At 37.8% G+C, this 20,471-nt stretch overlaps 1 protein-coding gene across 3 annotated transcripts in view; it reads right to left on the bottom strand.

Annotated features, from left to right (window-relative positions):
* Window positions 1–20,383, bottom strand: part of LOC109039142 (uncharacterized) — a 55,975-nt gene extending 35,592 nt beyond the window's left edge. For 2 of the 3 annotated variants that reach the window (XM_019054507.2, XM_019054506.2), the window contains exons 1-2: window positions 20,044–20,382; window positions 5,597–5,716 (exon numbers count right to left, since the gene is read on the bottom strand). In XM_019054507.2, coding sequence (XP_018910052.2) covers window positions 5,597–5,707 — 111 coding nt within the window. In that variant the 5' untranslated portion in view covers window positions 5,708–5,716; window positions 20,044–20,382. Of the gene's footprint in view, window positions 1–5,596; window positions 5,717–20,043 lie in introns of all 3 variants that reach the window. The other variant, XM_072300733.1, reaches the window with a different exon arrangement.
* Between the last annotated feature and the right edge of the window lie 88 nt (window positions 20,384–20,471).

Raw genomic sequence — 20,471 nt, forward strand, 5'->3', positions numbered from 1 at the left:
AGATCACCCACAAAGAGACGGATAAATTGGTCTCCAATAAATAATAAAAATTATCTTGTTCACTTTCTTCTATTGATGCTACTATTCCAGTTGATCACCAAATAAAAAGAAACACTTATACTTCAGTAGTGTTTTGATGGATTTGTGTGTGAGAGTCATCCAAAAGATTTATAGATTCTCCTATAGATTTCCTAACGGACCATTAATGCTATAACAAACAAGTTATACTGCTGAATGTGGTGTACTCTCAGGTTTAATTTAAGCTTCACATTTAAAAATTGGACCACAAGAATGCTCAGAGGCACATTTTTTCCACCCTGCTGTAATTTATTGCTGTCACCGCTGGCTCTGAAGACCCCAGAACGTTTTTGAACAAATATACAAACCCTCTAAATTTGTGCTTGCACAGAATAGTATATTACTTAAAAGGGAAATGATACCGTTTACTTTTAAAATTAATTCTCGACATAAATTCTCTTGAGATTTAAGCATTTTGGAAATATTGAAACAAGCTTGAGAATTTCTTTGTCAAGGAACTTGACAGATTGAATACTTCTTTAGGAAAAATATGCAAACTCTCTAAGTTTGTGCTTGCACAGAATAGTATATTATATAAAAGTGAAATGATACAATTCACTTTTAAAATTAATTCGCAACATAAATTTTCTTGAGATTCAAGCATTTTGGAAATTTTGACACAAACTTGTGAATTTTTTTGGTCAAAAAACTTGACAGGTTGATTACTGAACCAATTTATCATGAAGTTTTGCAGTTGCCCAGAGCCTTTTTTAATTAATCCGTTTTCAAAATTAAAATAGCCATTAGCCGGTAGAGAGAGTAATGAGAGTAGCACGGAAAAATTTCACTCCCGACAGTTCTCAGGGTCTAATTTATAAAAATGAGGACTTTAATTAAACCTGAGAGTATGCTGCATTTACCGATATAACTAGAGAACTTACTTTCTGGATAATGCTCGTATCATTCTGAGGATATTTTTCAAATTTAAAGAGGGATCATTATTTAGTCAAACGGAGGTTTTGTGAAAAAATAATTCCTCTTGATGAGTCTGAATAGAAACGCTGAGCTATTTCAATTTAAGTGCTTCGAAGATCTAAGTTTTCAATAACTCTCGAGTTGTTGAGAGAAATCAAATTTTCACGGAAAAAAATGGTGTTTCCATGGTAAAATTCGTCAAAATATCTAAGACACTGCGGTAATGTAGATTGAAGCCTATCACAATTTTTGTATCCTAGTCTAATTCATTTCTGAACTTATTTTTCGAAACAATTTCGTTGTGGTCTCTAACATAGCATTTAATTGTAAACTGATACGTTGTCTGATTCCTAATGTCGGACAGAAAAAAAAGCTGCGGAAGTTTCAGAACTCATATCCATTTAAGAAAAACGGAAATGAAGAGCAAAGAAATTTTAACTTCAAAATAAATTCATTTTAAAATGAGCAGAGTTTTTAAAGATATAAGATTCCTTCATTCCTGTTTAGCTATGAAAAATAATAAGAAAACGATGGAATTTCAAACTTAATTTAGTATGTTTCAAACTGAATCATCAAAAACTAAGAGAATAAAGTTCTAACTACTTTTCTGTTTTTAATTAATTATTTATGCTTCCCTGCAAAATTTTGCTTCAAAGAAAAAGGGTGTCATTACTAGGAGTGCATTATACTGGGTCCTTTTCACTCTCTTGTAAAATATTTTGAAAGCACTTGGCTTTGCGTTTTTTGACTGATTGAGATGATGAGGAATCTGACACGTTCTGTGCACAAGAACAAAAACTTGTAGTGATTAAAACTAATGATAAAGAGAGTATTTTTCTGTTGTAATTTGAATTTCACTAATCAAGATGATCGAGAACTTATTCCGGCATTGACAATATCCCGAAGAGGATACAGGAACATCACTCACTGTTCTCGGATTCCCTGTATTGCCATTCACACATGCTTCAATCTTTGGTTGGCTGTTTTGTTTCATTGCATTGAGATGACTTCTAGCAGCACTCATAGCAATTTTACAGTACTACAATTCAAAACTTTACAAGGAGTTTTGAAATTCTGATTAGAAAAATCAGGCTTATGAGCATTTTAAGAGACGAAAAAACAATTTCGTGCGTTCTTAAGGAATAAAATGGAAACTTCCTCTCCTTAGAGCTTCATTCTCAGCTTCTGAGATAAAAAGTTTAAGTTATGATGTACAAGTGATGATATTGGACGTTTCAGAAGTCTTTACCTCAAAAGAAATGGAAAAACTAATCTGCTGAGCACTTGTGATTTATCTGCATTTCTAGAATCAGTGAAAATTCGAGGAAAAGAAAAGAAAGGGGAAAAACCTCTATTTTGGTACCAATAAGTAAACAAATGGAACCAAGGAACCTAAAGTGCCCCAGACCGACAATAGGCACTTGAACATACGATCAAATTAATTTACTCTCTTTTAGAAATTAATATTATTCTGAATACAATTTTTTTAAATGACTCAAACTGAACAATGAAATTAGGGGAAATGTTCTTAAAGAGGAATGACATATTTGTCATAAAACTAAGTTTATAGAAGCCTAAAACTGTACATCAAACGTAAATATCGAAGAGGATGGTAAGCTGGAGATTTTGACTACGTCCATTCGATTTTATGGTTTATACACAGCTATTAGAGTTTAACAGTAAATAAAAGTACTACAAAAACAAACAAAAAAATATACATCTTTTAACAAAAGTTTTATGATACATCTTATTTAATAAATCAAGTTTCCTCATTTGAAGGAAAGACATGCATAAATGCAAAACCCAGTAGTGCTGTACAGAGGATCTTTGAAAGGTATCGTAAGATTGGCTTAGCATACGATTTTGGGGAAACTCCTTCAAATTGTGCATTGACCTTGGAAGTTTCTTGTAACTTTAACTTTTAAGCGCTTACCAAGCGTCTAATTTAAATTGAAAGTCTAGAGGAGTTAAAACAAATTTTTGTTGGTAACTGTGCATCTTAATCTCAAATTCCAGTTCACTAAAATATGATTGCTATTTTTAAAACCAGCCAAGCCAGGTAAATCAATACTGCCAGAACTCAAAGTTAAAGCATTATTGCTCTTTAAGTTCGTCTGTTGAGTTGCTTGGCCCTTTGAATTAAAATAAATGGGAACAGCTCATTTTGGCTACCTTTGGAAAATTCAATAGCTATTGGTGAGAGTCTTCTCTTCGTGACAACTGTTCAGTCACAGGTTGGTGATCATACGATCATAGCTATACTAACGTCATGACTACATTAAGCAGATGAAAAAGTCTAATTTAGAGTACAAAAATCTCATTTGGAATACAGTTGCCCTCTGTAAGTTAGACTGTTTGGATAATCGCTTACCAAATAGTATGCTGGTCTCAGCGTCCGCTTGCCCACTCTCAGTTTGGTTTTAAAGACCTCTCTGTGAGTGTCAGCAGAAGATCAGAAAGCTGCACTGTACTGATGATGGCTCCAAATAGAGCCAAAACGCGTCTACAGTTGCTTTCTGATTGGACGCAAGTGATGTTGCGCCAAACAGCATATCTCCCTGAGGGAAACTGTACTCTAAATGAGACTTTACTTTCTCTGATGAGAATACTTTGCGTAATGCAGAGTTATGACGTCACACGACAATCATGGCATAGCAACTCATTACCATTATGGAACATATGGTCGTAGAATCTAGCCTGATAAATAGGATGAAAGGGTTAAGAAATGCCTACAGCTAGAAGTTCCTTCTTCCTACACTTTTATCTTCTTTTATTTACAAACACAAAAAAAGCAAATATAAGACACAAGGACTGCGCTTTTTTTGGAATTTTTAAAAAACTCCATGGCAGAGGAAAGAAAAGAATCTTCCTCAGTTCATACAAAACTGATCAGAAGCTGCAAAATTCAAGAATATCCAAGGACTCAAAAAATTAAAAAAAAATTACAAGTGCATTCAAGCACTAATCATGGTTGAAAAATGGCATTCTAGCATTTAATAAATTGACCTGCAATCTGAGTATCTGTTTGAATTGCATTGGCAAAACGTCAAATCCTATTAAATTATGTGATCACGTCTTGTTTTTAGCAGAATTGTTTATTTTCATGTATAAATACCAAACTTTACCGATCTTTAAATAATCACACATCTAAAACACTATTTATGAATGCAGCGATAAGTTGCAATTCATCGCAATAGCAAGTTGATTTGGAATTAGGCAAAAAAAATGCAACAGGTTTCTAATAAGTGGATGTAAAAATAGGCGTTTTGATTAATACAGAAAATATGTATACGGCCAAGTCTCATTTGTTAACGTATTTATGCATACTGATGTGTTTACATGAATAGCTTCGTTTTTAGAAAATGTACGAAAACTTGAAATATACAGGAGTTCAAATGAAAAATGAAGATAAAAAAGAAATGAGACGGAAAGGATACAGGAGACATCAAGGTAGGAATCAATTATTTTCAAAGAATTCTTACTGTCTGACAGGTAAAGGAAAACATGAGCAAGGATGCAAAAACTTTTTTACCAAAAGCCATTCCCATTAGTGACAAAAAAATTAAAGATTAAAAGAAATTTCATTTTTTTCATAAATAAAGTAAGAAAAATACTTAAACTCATGACTAAAGGGTTCAGGTAAATTGATAAAACAGCATTACTGAACAGACACAGAGATCACTTGCAAATTTCAATGATTCATTTGTGTAAAAGGAAGAATAGCTACAAGCAGAGCTTTGGACGCTTACTGGCTACTTAATAATACCTGACTCCTTGGTTCAAGTACGCAGTAAGTAATGAGCTCTATTATTAAGAGTGGGGAAATAGCAGCAATTAATCATGAACTTCTTCCCCATGATGATTTGCTGCAGATGCTACATCCATACCTATTCTCCTTACCCCATGGTCATGAGCAATTGAAAATAGGAAGAGTAGATGAAGAATCAATGGCTAAAATTACATAGGGTGTAAGTGAAGCAATGGGGAAAGTGGGAGCAAAGAAAAAAATTAAGTGATTTTCATGCATGTTACAGCTAAATTTTTAAAGATATGTGGTCACATGATAACTGGACCAATTGTTAACATTTTTTTTATTTGACTTTTGAGCACTATTGGTGCCTCAAATCTTGAGGATAATATAAGCCTCGTTTTTCCCTCATCAAATAGAGCCAAACAAAGCAACACGTACAGCAAATCAGCTCTGGTAAATTTTTAGTGAGTAGAGGAACCAGAACGATGGATGAACCTTGGAACTCAAACTCAAAAAAAAACCTTGTTGAGATCAACTGATCTGCTTGGTTAATGAAAGGTTGTAGAGGAAATTTTCCATGATAAAATAAAATAATTCATGTAATCATGGGTTTCGGCTGTTTGTTTGGACCGTGCTGTAGAATTATAAACCAACCCAGCCGTAACTACATTGAAGTTTTGTGAGCATCTCTTCAAGACTATCTATATGTTAAATTTTCATGAACCATGAACAACCTTCAATTTTTCTTATTGAAGGAAAGTAATAACTGAGGGAAGACAGTCCAAGAAGTAAAAATAATAAGAAGAGTAAGCCCAAGGGGACTATCAAGATAAATTATCCGGGAAAACTTACGCAACAAGCAGATGCTTTTTTCCGTACTGTATTCGAAGCATCGTCGGAATCATCTGCATCATCGTCACCTGATCTTTCCATGAAAGATCTATTATTTTTATCTCGGTTCATTTTACTAACCTGCAAAAACAAACAAAGCTGAATTAATAAAAATTCTATTTTGGTAAATAAACACATTCACAAAACATAAATCATAGGTGGCAGTAGTCCCCACCACACAAAGCCTTGTGATTGAAGCAACAACAGTAAGTTATTACAATACTTCTTTGGGTGGAGTGACTTGAAGTCCACAATGTGATTAAAAATCTTGAACCAGAATTATTATAAACGACATTCAGTTGTTTTAAATAAAACTCAGATTGAGGAAGTTGTGAAGAAAATGGTTTGGCATTGATATACATTTGTTGATCCATATTCAGGGAGCCATTTGTGAAATGGTGATAGATTGGTGACCTCTGGATGTCTGTAAAGTTTTCTCTTTTTATTCACTTTGTAGTGACGAATCTGGCACTTGATCGGGTGCCTTCTGAACACTTGGCTCATGAACTTATCCTCACAAATTAAATTTATTTGTATTTAGCTCCCATTTAGAGATGTACCATTAAGAAGTGATTGAGGAAAAACTTATGTTGAAAAAGTAGAAGCTCCTCTCTATCACCAATTCAAAATGGCAGTCTGATAAAGTTGAAATTTTCAAAACTATGAACAACTGCTATTTTAGAACCTGATTTACTGAAACACCGAGTGGATTAGAATTATTAGCGGTTGGAATCATAAAATGTTTTCTTACATTCTCTTAGAAACAATGTTCCATGAGAGGAAGGTTGCATTGTGAAAATTCCCAATTGCCTCCCAACTCTGCCCTCAAGGGGGCGGGCAGTGGATTACCTTACAAAGAATGGGCTCCCCAACTAAATGTTTTCCTGAGCCCTCCATGACTGAATTACTGATTTCCTACTCTTTTTCCATGAAACATTAATACAGTTCTAGGCTCAGCGAAAAGTGATATCTGCACCGAATATTTTCATGCATCAGTTGAAATGATGTCAAATGTGGAGTTAGGGGGCTTTCGCCTAGAACATAATAACATTTTTTGTACCTGAGATGCTTTCTAATGATCCGAGTTTCTCATTTAAAAAAAAAAAAACAAAACAAAACAAAAAAATCCGCATTATACTACGCCGAATGCGTGAGCCTCATATGACACTGCTATTAATCTAATGAACAGACGTTTGAAAAAAAAAGTCATAAAATGGAAATTGATTTTCCAGAAATATACGAGCTGTGGAGGAAAATTCTAACGCAAGGGTTTGCTCGTATTGCAGTCTCTATGGCCCTATTTTCATACCGCTGGATGTAGAAATTGAACCCCCCCCCCTTCGCGCGCGCGCGCGCAAAAAATTCCTCTCGACTTGAGGGGCAAAGAGACAAGCCGGACTTTTTTGGCTCAGACCGTTCTTGATTTGGCTGCCTGAGGACTTTTGAAATAGACAGTACGTTCTTTAATGCTCCGACTGAGTGAGGAACATTTTTCCGGGTGGTAAAAAGAGCATCAAATCATTAATTTTAGTCTATTAGTTGCCCTAGACATTTGATGGTGTTTGGTGGATAAAGTCTATTGATTTACAAAATGTGATGAAAGCTTTTTAACTGCCAAGTTTTCACGTTGAACATCAACGGATATCGATGGCCGAAGTGCGAAACCACGTGTCTCCATTGCGGTGTTTCGAAATTTTCGTACCTATTTTATTTTTTCGTGCCGATCAGCGCATTTCCCAAATGTCCTCAGCCCATAAAAATGCAGCTCTGAATTTAGCTCCCCAAACTTGCAAATTTACGCAAAAATCGCCGCATTTCAACACTCATGCTCCGAAAAAGAATGTCGGAACTCTTGCATGCAACGACGATTTACGATCAAATTACTGCGGTGTTTCAAAATTTCCGCTCCTATTTTATTTCTTCGAAGGAGAACAAGTCAACTTTATGGCTTAATGTTCATGCAGAGTATTCTGCTAAATAGAGAGGAAAACTCATGGAGGTTTTCACGAAATTACGTTGACTAATTATTCAGAAAAATTAAAGTATGACAGGAAGTCTACAGGGTCGCAAACGGAGATACGTGTTTTCGAACTTTGGCCATCGATGCATCACTTTCATGGGAAAGCGCGCACTCCTGGCAGCACGTCTTTTGGATTGGATTTTTCGTAATTATTACGATGAAATAAAAATCTTCGCACTCCGCGTAGTTTGTGGGCGGATGAGAAAATCATGGTTTCAGGCTGCGTAAAAGGCATGATGCATGCATAATTTTTAGCTCGTTAATGCCCGACAACCGCTCTGTTTCGAATTCAACGCACCAGAACTCTTCGTGGGCATAGAGAAAAAAAAGGAGGTGTTTGCATCTTGAGGTTTGTTTACCCTGTGACGTAGGTCGGTTAAACCTGGACAGCGAAATCCGAAATTCGAAATATGAAAAACGGACCACAATGTCCGATTTTTTTGCTTAAATCAACTCAATATATAATTTCAAGCACTTTTTATAGAATTACTTTTTTCCTTAAATTACACCATTTCCAAGAAAATCGACAGGATAAACGTCGCTGTACCGACCTACGTTATCAAATCATCCAAAAAATTCCAAGATGCCCGAAATGCAAACACCTCCTTTTTTTTCTCTATGCTTCGTGGGAGGACCCCCCTTCTTCTGGAGGAGTTCCATTTTCCCCAGACAACCCCCTCCCCCTCCCGCGGACGTCCGCGCAGAACGACGAGTTTGCTCCCAATGAAAAAATCCCTAGTGACAGCATTAAGAACGCTGAGTTCTTCCAAAGAGTATTGATTAATCACCAAGATGTATATCAGATGACTTTCAAAAACTTTCAAAAAACAATCAGATCAATGAGATCCTCGTAATATTTAGGGTATTATGCAGTCACATTTTGCATTTTGCAAGGTACGCAGCGGAGAAGCGATGACAAAAAATTTAAGTTGAAAAATAATTTCTGGAGCAGGGTGCTCATTGTCGATTTAACATTTCCGTGTTTGATGTCACTCTGTGTTACTTTTTTCTGTGTCAGGTCAACCTAGAGGACTTGGTTGCTCAGCACGATTTTGCGTTAAATCGACCCGAACCGTAGGCTTCTCTGAGACATCGGATCATGAAGAGAGTGTTCAGGTCTCGATACACGATCAAATTCCCGAACCAATTACGATCAAAGTGTAGGGAGTCGTCAGTCTTAAAATCATTACTTTGCTTACTTTAAAAAGTGAAAACTTGGCAGAAATGCTTCGTGCGGCAGGAAATGATGAATGGTGACACTCCATTCTGATCAAAATTTGACGGACCAAAATTTGATCAAAGAGGACTGTTGCATGGTGATCATCAGCCATCAACTCGTCTACTTTGATCAGAATTGGTTCGGAATTTGATCGTGTATCCAGACCTTGCGGTCCAGTTACACGATCAAATTGAGCCATCAAATTGGGCCTCTCATTGGTCGCATCCTCACCTCAGGTATTTTTCCACCAATCAGAGCTTCAGTTTGATGGCTCAATTCGATCGTGTATCAGAGGTCGCGACTTGCGAGCGCATTGGACCATCGCCGATGCAGTCCAAGTTCGATCCTGGAGGCAACTGACTAAATTTTAACGAGGTCGTGGATTTACAACACCAAGATTTAGTCGATTTGACACAGAAAACTAGTATAAGAAATATCAACCAAGATTTTGTGTTACTTCGTGTATTGCTTCTTATATTAACACAAAATTTTGGTCAATTTTTCTTACGGTGTGGGCACCACTATCCCACCATAAATTTCAGGACTGAAAAAAAAAGATCAATATACATGGAAATTTTTTTTTGTTGAGAAATCATTAGATCCACTGAAGCCAAAATCAGTCGTTTATAATTTTTTTAATTGCGGATGAAAATGTTAAGATATGACAGATCTATAGTTGTCCCAGGTCACATCAAGAGACACGGTAAGGAGAGCTGTAGCTCAGTCGGGAATGATCTCAATTCGGAATTAAGAGTCTCATGAATCATGGTTCGAGTCCACAGGCTGTTGTGAAATTTTTCATGCCTGTCATTTACATTTTAGACTAAGCATCAATAAAGTATTTTCCATGAAATGTATGAATAGGGTTAATATGTCAATGAAAGATCTGTGTGTTGTAGAGAAAATTTCACTGCACACTGTTTTAGAGATAACACAGAGTGTTTTAGATATTACACCGAGTTAATTTCACTTGCACTCTATTCCCTATTTGTACTCTGACCTAGAACTTCACTCCAAAATTTCTAACTGTGCGGTAATGCATTTCTCCGCGTATTTTCTTCCTTACCTCATAATTTGATGCACATTGAAACTAATAAACTTCGTACACGAATCAATGGCGCGCCTTATCAACACACAGTGCTGGAGTTCACTGCTTGTTTTACTTTTCTCCCGAATCAAAGCAACACCTCATCGGTAGCATAGAGCGGCACATGGCACGCCTCGCGCCTTCAATTTTGCAAATGCAACACGGACATCCATCAAGCACGAATAGTTGTATCTCTGCGCCGTCGTCAACGCGTATCGTTTCCCGTGATTTATTTCCATGTAGTGTTGATCCCGTTTGTCTTAATCTTATAAAGGGATGGCAAGGGCTACGTGAGCAATACAGCTGAAGATAAGAAAGACGTCCCGCTGAAGTAGTGCCCCAGGGTGGTGCTTCAGTGTCTTCATCTACGGTGGAGTAGTTTTTAGCTGGTGGGCATTGGTCATCGTCGATCAACCCGGAGTTCAGCATCACGGAAAAAATTTAATTGCTGATTTAACTATTAAATTGCTAAAAAAAAGTGATCGCAATGTTTCAACGTAGATCTCACAACACAAAAATGCTAATTTAACCACCCCCTGGTTAAAGTAGCTTACAATAGTGGTTAAAATAGCATTTTTGTGTTGTGAAATCTACGTTGAAATATTGCAGTCACTTTTTTTTTAGCAATTTAATTGTTAAATCAGCAATTTCTTTTTTCCGTGTAACTCCATTCCCAGCGGGGTCTGCTAGTCTGCAACTTCGCACGAGAGATGTGTCCCGATTTAAAAAAGATCTTCAAATTATCTGAACTTCTCCCTTCCTCATACATTTTCCCGCTTTTTCTCTTCTTCTAGGGCGGGTTTCAGACTCCGATGGATTGGGGTTGAGCGAACTCATTTTTGACACCACCATGGGGAAGACCCCCCCCCCCCCCCCCCCCATAAAGGAAAGGCGTAATCACTAATCGGGCTTCGTTTAATAATTTTTCCCCGAATTTGAGCGACTCCATATTGACAGCGTAGAGCGGGGCATTGCGAGTTCACGCCTGGCGCCATCGCGCCTTCAATTTTGCAGATGCAACATGGACGTCCACCAAGCACAAATAGTCGTATCTCTGCGCCGTCATCGACCTGACCCGAGTCTTTTCTCTCGCTGTTGAGTTGGTTCCGTTTGTCTGATTTTTATAAAGGGTGTTCAAGGGCTACGTGAGCAACAAGCACGTTTTTTTACTATCCTAAATTAATCAACTTACGAAACAATCTAAATTTCAATCGAAGAGCCGTTTAATAAATTTCAGACTTAAAATATCCAAAAGTGATTGTTTTTTGAGTGCCCATTTTGTCTTTCGACGGCCATCAGGGTACGAAAAATTGGAACAGCATACAGCACTTCAGTGAAAAGTGTTTCAACTTGTGAACATGACATTTGACAGCTAAAGAAACTAACACAGGTAATGCTACGAACAACAGAGATGGATTTATGGAGGAGGTTGGCAGGAAATTCTATATGTCAGAGAGATCGGGTCCGTAATGATAGAATTTAATTCAAAGACTCTTCAATACATTTTCAAAGGGATTTCTTGAGTGATATTTGAGAACTTGAAATTTAAAAAGAAAGAGACAAATTTAGAGCAAATTCAAGCATTTTTCGCTAACATTTTGTAACAACAGCCGCTGAGAAACACAACATGTGAGCAGGGGGGCAGAATGTTCACGAACTATCGGTCGTTATCTGCGTAGGCAGAGGGAGAATTTTGAAAGCTTCGACCTTGAATAATGGATAATATAAAGTGTATTGAGTTTTGATTAAAATGCGCTCTACTATTGCGTGCACCCTCCAAAAGTGTGTCTCTGAAATGTCACATTTCCAAATGAATGCGGAAAGCGCTAATGTCCATTTTTTCAGCTTACTGTTTTTTAAGGTTAATAATTATTTTTAAGAGTCCAGAATTTCATCATAAAAGTGGTGCCAAGACTCGTTTTGGGATTAAGATAACCCTCAAACGAGTATCACCACCACTCTCATGCTTGCATCTAACGCTGAACAGTATTATCAACCCAAAAACACTCAAGACTGGAAAATGGACAATGGCGGTTTCCTCACGACACGATTCAAATAGCGTCCGCACGAGGGTCATCCCTAAAGTCTTGCGAGTTTTACTCTCATTTCAAACTATTAAAGATAGGGAAAATCAGAGGCGGATCCAGCAATTTGGCAACACCGTATTTGCTCCTTTTGACTCTATGCTAAATAATCGATTCTTGTCGGAGCACCTGGCCCCTCTTAGGATCGATACATTTCAATAAGTTTAAATGGAGGAAATCCGGTGTTGCCAAATTGATTGATCCGCCAATGGGGAAAACCCAATTAGATGTGCGTACGAGGTACACTCTCAGCTTTAATTTAAGCCCAAGTTTTCACAAATCGGATGATCTGTACGCTCAGGAGGCCATTTCTCCCGCGACACGCTAGCATTTTCGGAACCCACGTGGTACGAATTTTTTTTCAATTCAACCATATATGAACGATTTGATGCAAGACAGATCGAGAAATCACAGGAAAATATTCGAGCATTTTGTTAAGTGTCATTCTGCGATTTTCGCGTATAGAAGCGTCGACTCATTGCGCTGATTGTAAGTCACTATCGATCACACTTGGCCTGCCATTTCGGGTTTCATCATGCTCTTCTCTTCTTCCTTCGCGAAACGATTGGCTCAACCTCCGGACATTTCCATCGCTCATCGCATTTTCCCCGTGAAGTGCATGAAGTCTGCGAATAATGTCACCTGGCCTAACACCTTCCAAATCAAAAATCATTACTGAACGAACTTCACAGTTTTCTGGCTTTGAAAGAGCCATAACTTTACAACACACTTTTCACAGTAAGCTTACACAAATGACGAGAAATCACTGATTGCATTCATCATCGAAGCTCTAAAAACGGCATGCTGAACAGGTTAACAACCTGGTAAAGGATATTGATGAGGATTTCAGTGCGATCTGATCAGATTGGCTGCAAATCTTACTTATCACGGATACCGCACAGTGGATTAAGTCCATAGGAGAGGTCGGACATGAAATTTTTAACTAAAACTGCAAATTTCGATGTTTAATGCGTCACATTTCAAATTTAGAGGGGTGTGCCTGACGGAAAATTTCACGAGAAAACCAAAAGAACCACTTTTAGAACCTCAAATTTTTGTATAAATGGAGTTATGGGCATTTAAAGTTTCCAAATTTTGTCCGACCTCTCCTATTGACTCGATCCACTGTGTGCCGTGAGCCTGGAGGTGGCGGGAAACGCATCGAAGGCGGCGCGGGAGAAATGATTTCCTGGGCATCCCGTTTATCCGATTAAAAAAAAAAAAAAAAAAAAAAAAAAAAAAAAAAAAAAAAAAAAAAAAAAACTCGGGCTTAAATTAAATCTAAGAGTATGCCTCAGGGTCGGACTGACCGTAAGGCCAATCTGCCATTGGCAGATGCGCCCCCCTCAGTGCGCTAAAGGCGCGCCCCTCTTCCGGCCGCTAGAATAATAATAAAGAAAATGAAGAAAAGAAGCAAAGGAAAAAAAGAAAAAAAGAAGAAACATAGGAAAAAAGAAGAGGAAAAAGGAAAGAATAATAAATAAAAAGCAAGGAGAAAAGAAAATAAGTAAAGAAAAAATGCCTAAAAATTATAAGTAAACGGGAGAAGCTTTAATACTTAGGAGTTAATTACTGAAGAGCCCCATTTCCCCAAAAGAAGCCGTGTATTTTTGGAGGAAATAAGGGGCGAAAAAAAATTGAAGCAAACGCCATACGCCATACCAATTCTACGTAACTTTTTTTCGTAGAATCTATATCTGAAGTCAAGACGTACCACCCTTGCCATTTGAAATTCAATCAAATTCCAAAATTTTCCTCTGTAAGATTAATCGACTTTGAACCTGAAAATATCGTCGACAAAATTCTACTTAGAAGAGTTTGTTTTTTAAAAAATTCCGGCCCCTCCGAGAGAGGGGGGATTGTTCCTGCATTCTCCTGAGCAAAATATCACATTGCGCCCCCTTCGCCAGCTAAGGGTCTGCGCCCTCAGAGGTGCGTCAGTCCGACCCTGGTATGCCTCATGTGAGCATCTGATAAGATTTTCCCTATCTTCAAAACTTTTGAAATGAGAGAAAAACGCGCATGACTTTTGGGATGACCCTTGATCGTATCTCGGAACTTATCACGATTCGCGAGTCAAGAGCCGAGAGCGAGACCAGAGATCAGAATCGCTCGGGAAGACGGCAAAGGCAATGCTTGAAGTATCCCTTTAGTTTTGCAGGCACTTCGCGCGATCGTTTCCGCGCAAAGTTCAAAGTTTCAAAGATTTTCTTCCGGAGGATGAGGTCCCTTTCCACAGATCCAATCTCAATAAAGCTCTTACATATCGACGGTGTAAGTCGGTAATCACATAACTCGGTTTGCGACGTCGCAGACTTCCTGTCATACTTTAGTTTTTAAACGGAAAACTGCTCAACGGCAATTCATTAAAACTTCCGTGATTTTTAAAACTTCTCTGTGCGAAGAAAATTCTGCAAAAACTTCAAGGAATGTGGTCAATTTGTTCTCCTTTAATAAAATAATATAGAGGCGGAGATTTTCAGACACCGCAAACGAGATATGTGATTGCGGACTTACGCAGTCGATATGTCAGAATTTGCGATTTAAGTACTAATTCCAGTTTAAATTTTGCAATTTTACCTACTTGAAAGTCAAAGTAGTTGCATCACACGTTTCACCTCAGCCGACTTTTCTTCTCGACGTTAAAATCGCTGAGTCGGCGGAAAAGAGACCGAGCTCTTTTTCATTGTTGTGGAAAAGCGAGAAAGTTTTGTCGCTTTATAATGGAGCTCTTGCATGTGTGGAGGATTTGAGATATAAGTACTTCTCCTTGCGTAAAAATTTGCTAGAAACACGACGGTACCACTGGTTTTCTCTGAAACGCACTCCAAAACTCGAAAATAGCTCTTAAAGTTGAGGCCGTAATGGAGAAGAGATCCCACGCTATCCTGAGTCCGCCTCTACATCAAGTCAAACTCTCCATGCGAAGATAGGGAGCAAATACATTAGCAGGGTTGCCACTTTGTTTGGGGACCCCAAAACTGGAAACACAGCAACTCTGCTAATGCATTGGCTCTCTGTCTTTGCATGGAGAGTTCGACTAGATGTAGATGTGGACTTTTGGGATAGCGCGGTATGCCTCCTCCATTACGACCTCAACTTTGAGAGCTGTTTTTGAGCTTCAAAGTTTGATTCAGAGAAAACCAGTGGCTTCATCGTGTTTCTCGAAAAATTTTACACAAGAAAAAGTCCTTGTATTGCAAATCCTCTACACATGGAAGAGCTCCATTATGAAGCAACAAAACTTTCTCGTAATTCCACAACAATGAAATAGAGCGTGGTCTCCTCTTCGCCGACTCGGAGATTTAAACGTTGAGAAGAAAAGTTGCCTGAGGCGAAACGCGTGATACAACTACTTCGACTTCCAAGTGGGTAAAATTGCATATCTACGAAATGAAGGAGAACGTAAACTCTTTTCAACTGACTCGGAAATCGCAGAAAAGTTGGATGGGGCGAGGCGCGAGACTCTTTAGCACTAGTTTTTACTAGATTTGCTGGCGGTCTGGAAAGGCAGGGAATTTTTGACACATCTAATAATCACCGAAACATATCGCTGATCTGCCAGTATTTTTTTCCCTATCTGATCATTTTTAAGGCTTGTTGTCTTTTAACCAGCCATTGAATGCCTGTTTCCATGTTTTGATCTCTTAACAAGTAAATTTTGTCTGAAAAGTTAATGTAAAAGAAATTAAGGAAACAGGAAATAAATAGCTCAGATTCACAAAAAAAATGAATATAAAATCGCCGACGCGTTTTTGGAGCTTTCCGGTCCCTATTTCACGGCTGAATTCAAACTGAGCTTCGAGAAGAGGCCGGAAAGCCCCGAAACGCGTCGGTGGTTTTAATTTAATTTTTTGTGAGTTAGAGTTTTTAATTCCGGTTTTCTTTATTTCATTTATTAGCTCACTTTGTTACCTTGGGTTCCCGTCTGTTTCGTTTCGTTTTTCGTTATTTTCAGTTTCATATGGGTAAGTCAGCGTATTTTTGAAATGAAAATGCGTAAAAAAGTGTTTGAAGGTCAGGAAAGATCGGGGAATTCGAAAATGTTGGAGTCCGGGTAATGCAAAAAAGTCAGGATAATTGAAGATGAAGAAATTATGGCTTCCCTGTTTACAACATATCGACATCCATGTCATAAGTTTTTGTACAAATCAGAGCCTAGATCGTTCACTCTTACGAATGAAACCGATTTTTTGATTCGTGTAAACGAACGTTCGGTTCTTATAACCTCTTAAGTTTAGTTAAACGAACTGATGGTAACATTGCATGGTGTCAACGATCATAGTGTCTAGTTAGAGTCTTTGAGTCCGCCGAAAAGAATTCATGGTCTCCTCCATTTCGTGGACATGTAATTTTACCTCCTCGGGAGACGAAATATTTAGAATATTTCGTCCGTTCACCAATTTTTCGTTCACTAAAAATTTTAGGATAAATTCAGTTTCATCATTTTTTGCTAATATTATTCCTTATTAGAACTATGCACTCACTGAAAAACTTTTTTCTTGAGATATTAATTCGACTTAAAGCGTCGTTACTTGTCGACAAATTTTTTATATTTTTTTTTTAAACTTAAAAAAGCGTAGTTTTGTTATTGTTAAGTTTAAGTGAAAAAGACGATGGCAAAAAATCTTTTCATTACTTGACTAAAAAGCTGAATTTAAGTCCGCACGGATTTAAATACCGAAAAAAAAAAAAAAAAAATTTGTCGACAAGAAACGACACTTTAAGTCAAAATAATATCTTGAGAAAACAATTTTTTAGTGGCTTTTCAAATAAAATGATTTGGTTGGGAGGAGGGACCCAACTAAATCTTAAAAAATCTGTATAACACCGTATTAATGAGAAAATTCGAACGGACTTCACGGAAGATTTATCGGGAATTAATCCTGAAAATGCCATGGGGGAGGTCCCAGCCAGTGAAAACATTTTTGGTCCTCCCCAAATGGATTTGACGATGCACAGAAATCATTTCAATAAGGAACAAAGCTTTTAATGTACTGATAGATTTTAATCTACTCTACTATCAAACAAGCTGGAATGCTAGGTGTTGAAGCACTCCACAATGCTTGTAACGGAAATGATGGAGCTATTTTCGAATTGGACACAAACAGCAGAATGCATGTTGAACCTTGAAATTTAATTTGGTAGATACAGCAAATTGATACATTTAAAATGATGAAATTTAAGGAGACTGATCGATTAATCCACTTTCTATTGAAAATTTCAGAGATTTTATGAAAATTTGCGGGGAAAAATAATAAATAAATGTAATAATTGATATTTTAATTGATGTGATAATAAATGTAAGCGATACATTTTCACTTTAAAACCATAGAATATGGGTGAAAGTAGGTATTCATCTGGCCAAAAACGCTATGACAATGAAATGTAGCGGAAATCATGTTGGTTTGAGTGATCTTTGGTCTGTGCATGCAAAAAACAATTGAATCAGTCAGTGATAAAAGGGCTCAAGCGAAAAAAATGAGAATTTAAGAAAAACAGTAAAAAGTGGTTAATCAGACCCGTTCAGAATCTTTGAGTTCAGAAAAATTCTCAAGTGTAAAGAAGGTGATTTGAGGTTTGAATATACTTAGTTGTTTCAAAAATGTCATGTGATTTGAGCTGAGTCAGAAGAAAAAAACAAAGTGGTGCTTGAGCCCTTTTGTAAATGAACGTAGAAATTTCCTTGTTTTCCCCCAGTTTAAAGCCACTTTTGCATTATTCTGGATGACAATGTATAAGGAAAGCATCATTAATGGTGCCTTCAAGGAGTTTGCCTTCTATTATAACTGCTAACCATGCGATGAAAAAAGAGATCCCAATTTTTTTTGGCGCGAATGATCAGATTGCTACAATAAATCTTTCGGTGGTGTGTACATCTAAGGTGTTCTTTTGCCATATTTTATCTTTATCTTGATGTATGCATTATGATACCTATGAGTAACTGTTGTCAGAGAAAATCCGTAACCCTATGCCACCGTTTCACCGTCAATGTGCTACAAGTGGAAGGGTCATCACGGAAAACCTGAATTTCTTTTTGCAAACCGGTTCATCATAAATAAGTATATTGTATGGGAAAGGAGACCATCGTACCCTCCCAACAAATATACCTCAGAAATCTTACTTTGCTACCCGGAAAGGAGGCATCCTCTCATAGAGGTTTGACACAGGACATTATTTGTAATATAAGATCACTAGACCAATTGCCTCTAAATGCAAAAACTTACTAAAATGACAGTGCAAAAACATCTAAGGATGAAACAATAAATACAGCCGCCCCTCCTCCTTTGATGGGTTGAAGAAACTGCGTAAACGCGTACCAAATCAAGATAAGCGGCCCTGGTGCACCGCACAGCAGGTAGCTGCCCCGCTGCACCCGTGATCCTGCCGTACAGGTATTCGCCAGCACATAACTCAGGCGCTTGGAACTTGAGCCTTATTGTAAATGAACGGATTTATCAGATGGTTTTTTTCGGCCCTAAAAATACAACTTTTCGTTTGATGCTTTGCAACAAGATGCATCCATGTCTGAGCAATAATAATCCGTTAATAACTAAATCTTCGATTTTTTGGTGCTTAAGTCCTACAGTAAATGACCGATTCAATGGAGGCTTTGTTGCTACTGCCACTCATAAACCACTGATTTTCGAGCCAGTAAATTTGAAGGCTGATTATAAACGTTATTAAAGTCAACATATTTATTACAATGAGCACTTCTCTGATTTATGACACTTAGCATCACTGTAATTCAAATTTCAGCTCCTATATCACAGATCGAGTGATAGGATGCAATGCTATTTGTTGAGAGCAATTAAAGAGATTTGATAATTGTTGCGGGTCAAAATGCCCCATCAGATGAACAACATAGATCGAGCAGCATGTAATCATTCCGGAATTTTGTGCATTCATTAGTTCTCATTGAACAACCAAGCTATGGACTGATCGCTTCTTGCAATTTGGATTTTTCTTCTGAAGGAGAATCAAACAGCACAATGAACTTATGGGCAAATGTTGTTCAAAAGTAAGGAGTTCACTTACTAATGGACTCAGAAGAGGCGTAAGAAATTGGCCATTGTGAAGCTTCTCATTTCAGAAAGTAAAATACTACCAAGACAATATACAGTAAGGGTGAGTTACCTTCTTATGATAACTTTACACCAAACCCAAAATGGCCACCATCAGATGACACAGTTGTGCAAATAAAACAAAGTGACTTCCTATATCAAGCACCTATCTCTGTCAAGTCGACGCCAAATGAGTTAGAACACTTATTGAGGGAGACAGGGGATCTGACACTATGATTCTTCTATTTTTTTTAATTTAACGCTGGACACAGTAATTGTTCCAGTCTAAACTCTATTTGATAGACATTTAATGATAGGTTTCTCTCTTTATTTTCTTCATATGTACAGGGAACTGCGCTCTGTGATGGAAACCATTTACAGTTACACAGCAAAGCAACTCGTCTGTGTCAATTAACATCTTGGGTGTAGAGCTCACTCATTGTATGTCAGGACATCTGTCAGGTCTTATCCATTTCACGCCTCATCAATGGTGCCATCTGAGTGGACGTAGTGAGGTGTTCGGTGGTGCTGATTTGGAGTAAATCAGGGATTGACTTTAGCCACAAAATAGGATGAGCCAGCTCTAATGCGCCGTATTAGACATGAAAGTTGCATACACTTGCTCTTTCATGAAAAAAGAGGCATAGTGAGGTTAAGGTCATTTCAAGTTAACTGCATGATCTGAATGGATGCGATCTTCCAAGCCACTACCTCAGCGCAGTCAACAAGACCGTAAAATGATCAATGTTGCATTCTAATCAGGACTGAGCCAACCTCAACAATTCACAGATGCTTTTAAGAGGTAGAAAAGGGCCATGACTAGACCCGCATCCAAACAGGTCACTGGGAAGTGGCTACCTTGAGTGGCTAGTCCTTAAAAGAAACTGAAATTACTGAGTAGATAGAGTAAATAGTAACTGAATAAAGCATTTACCTTCTGGCCGAGTACACGACAGTGTTAGGGAAAGTACCCCTGTCACGGAAATACCACAGTTAACTCAGAGAAATGTCAGAATCATCTCAGGCTATTTTCGCGTCATCACAAGATAGACTGAGGTTTGTGTACACACATCGAGGCATTATCACAAGAATATTCTTCGTTGTTTGTCGATTAATCACTCACGAGTCCGCTAAATAAATTAGACTAAAAATTACATGAGAAAAAAGAAAAGTGAACAACACTAAATTACTGAAACTCGAAAATATTTTCCGTAACGAAAGGAAGCCTACGTCCTACGATACAAGATGGCATTCAATTTTCAATTCAAGACCAATCCGGCAATGTTCACAGGTCAGTCATCGCGCATCTTTTTAAAATCCACCCCCGCCCGGCCATAACTCGACGACAGCCAATCTGACGTC

Source organism: Bemisia tabaci, chromosome 5, assembly GCF_918797505.1.
Source record: "Bemisia tabaci chromosome 5, PGI_BMITA_v3".
Lineage (NCBI taxonomy): Eukaryota > Metazoa > Arthropoda > Insecta > Hemiptera > Aleyrodidae > Bemisia > Bemisia tabaci.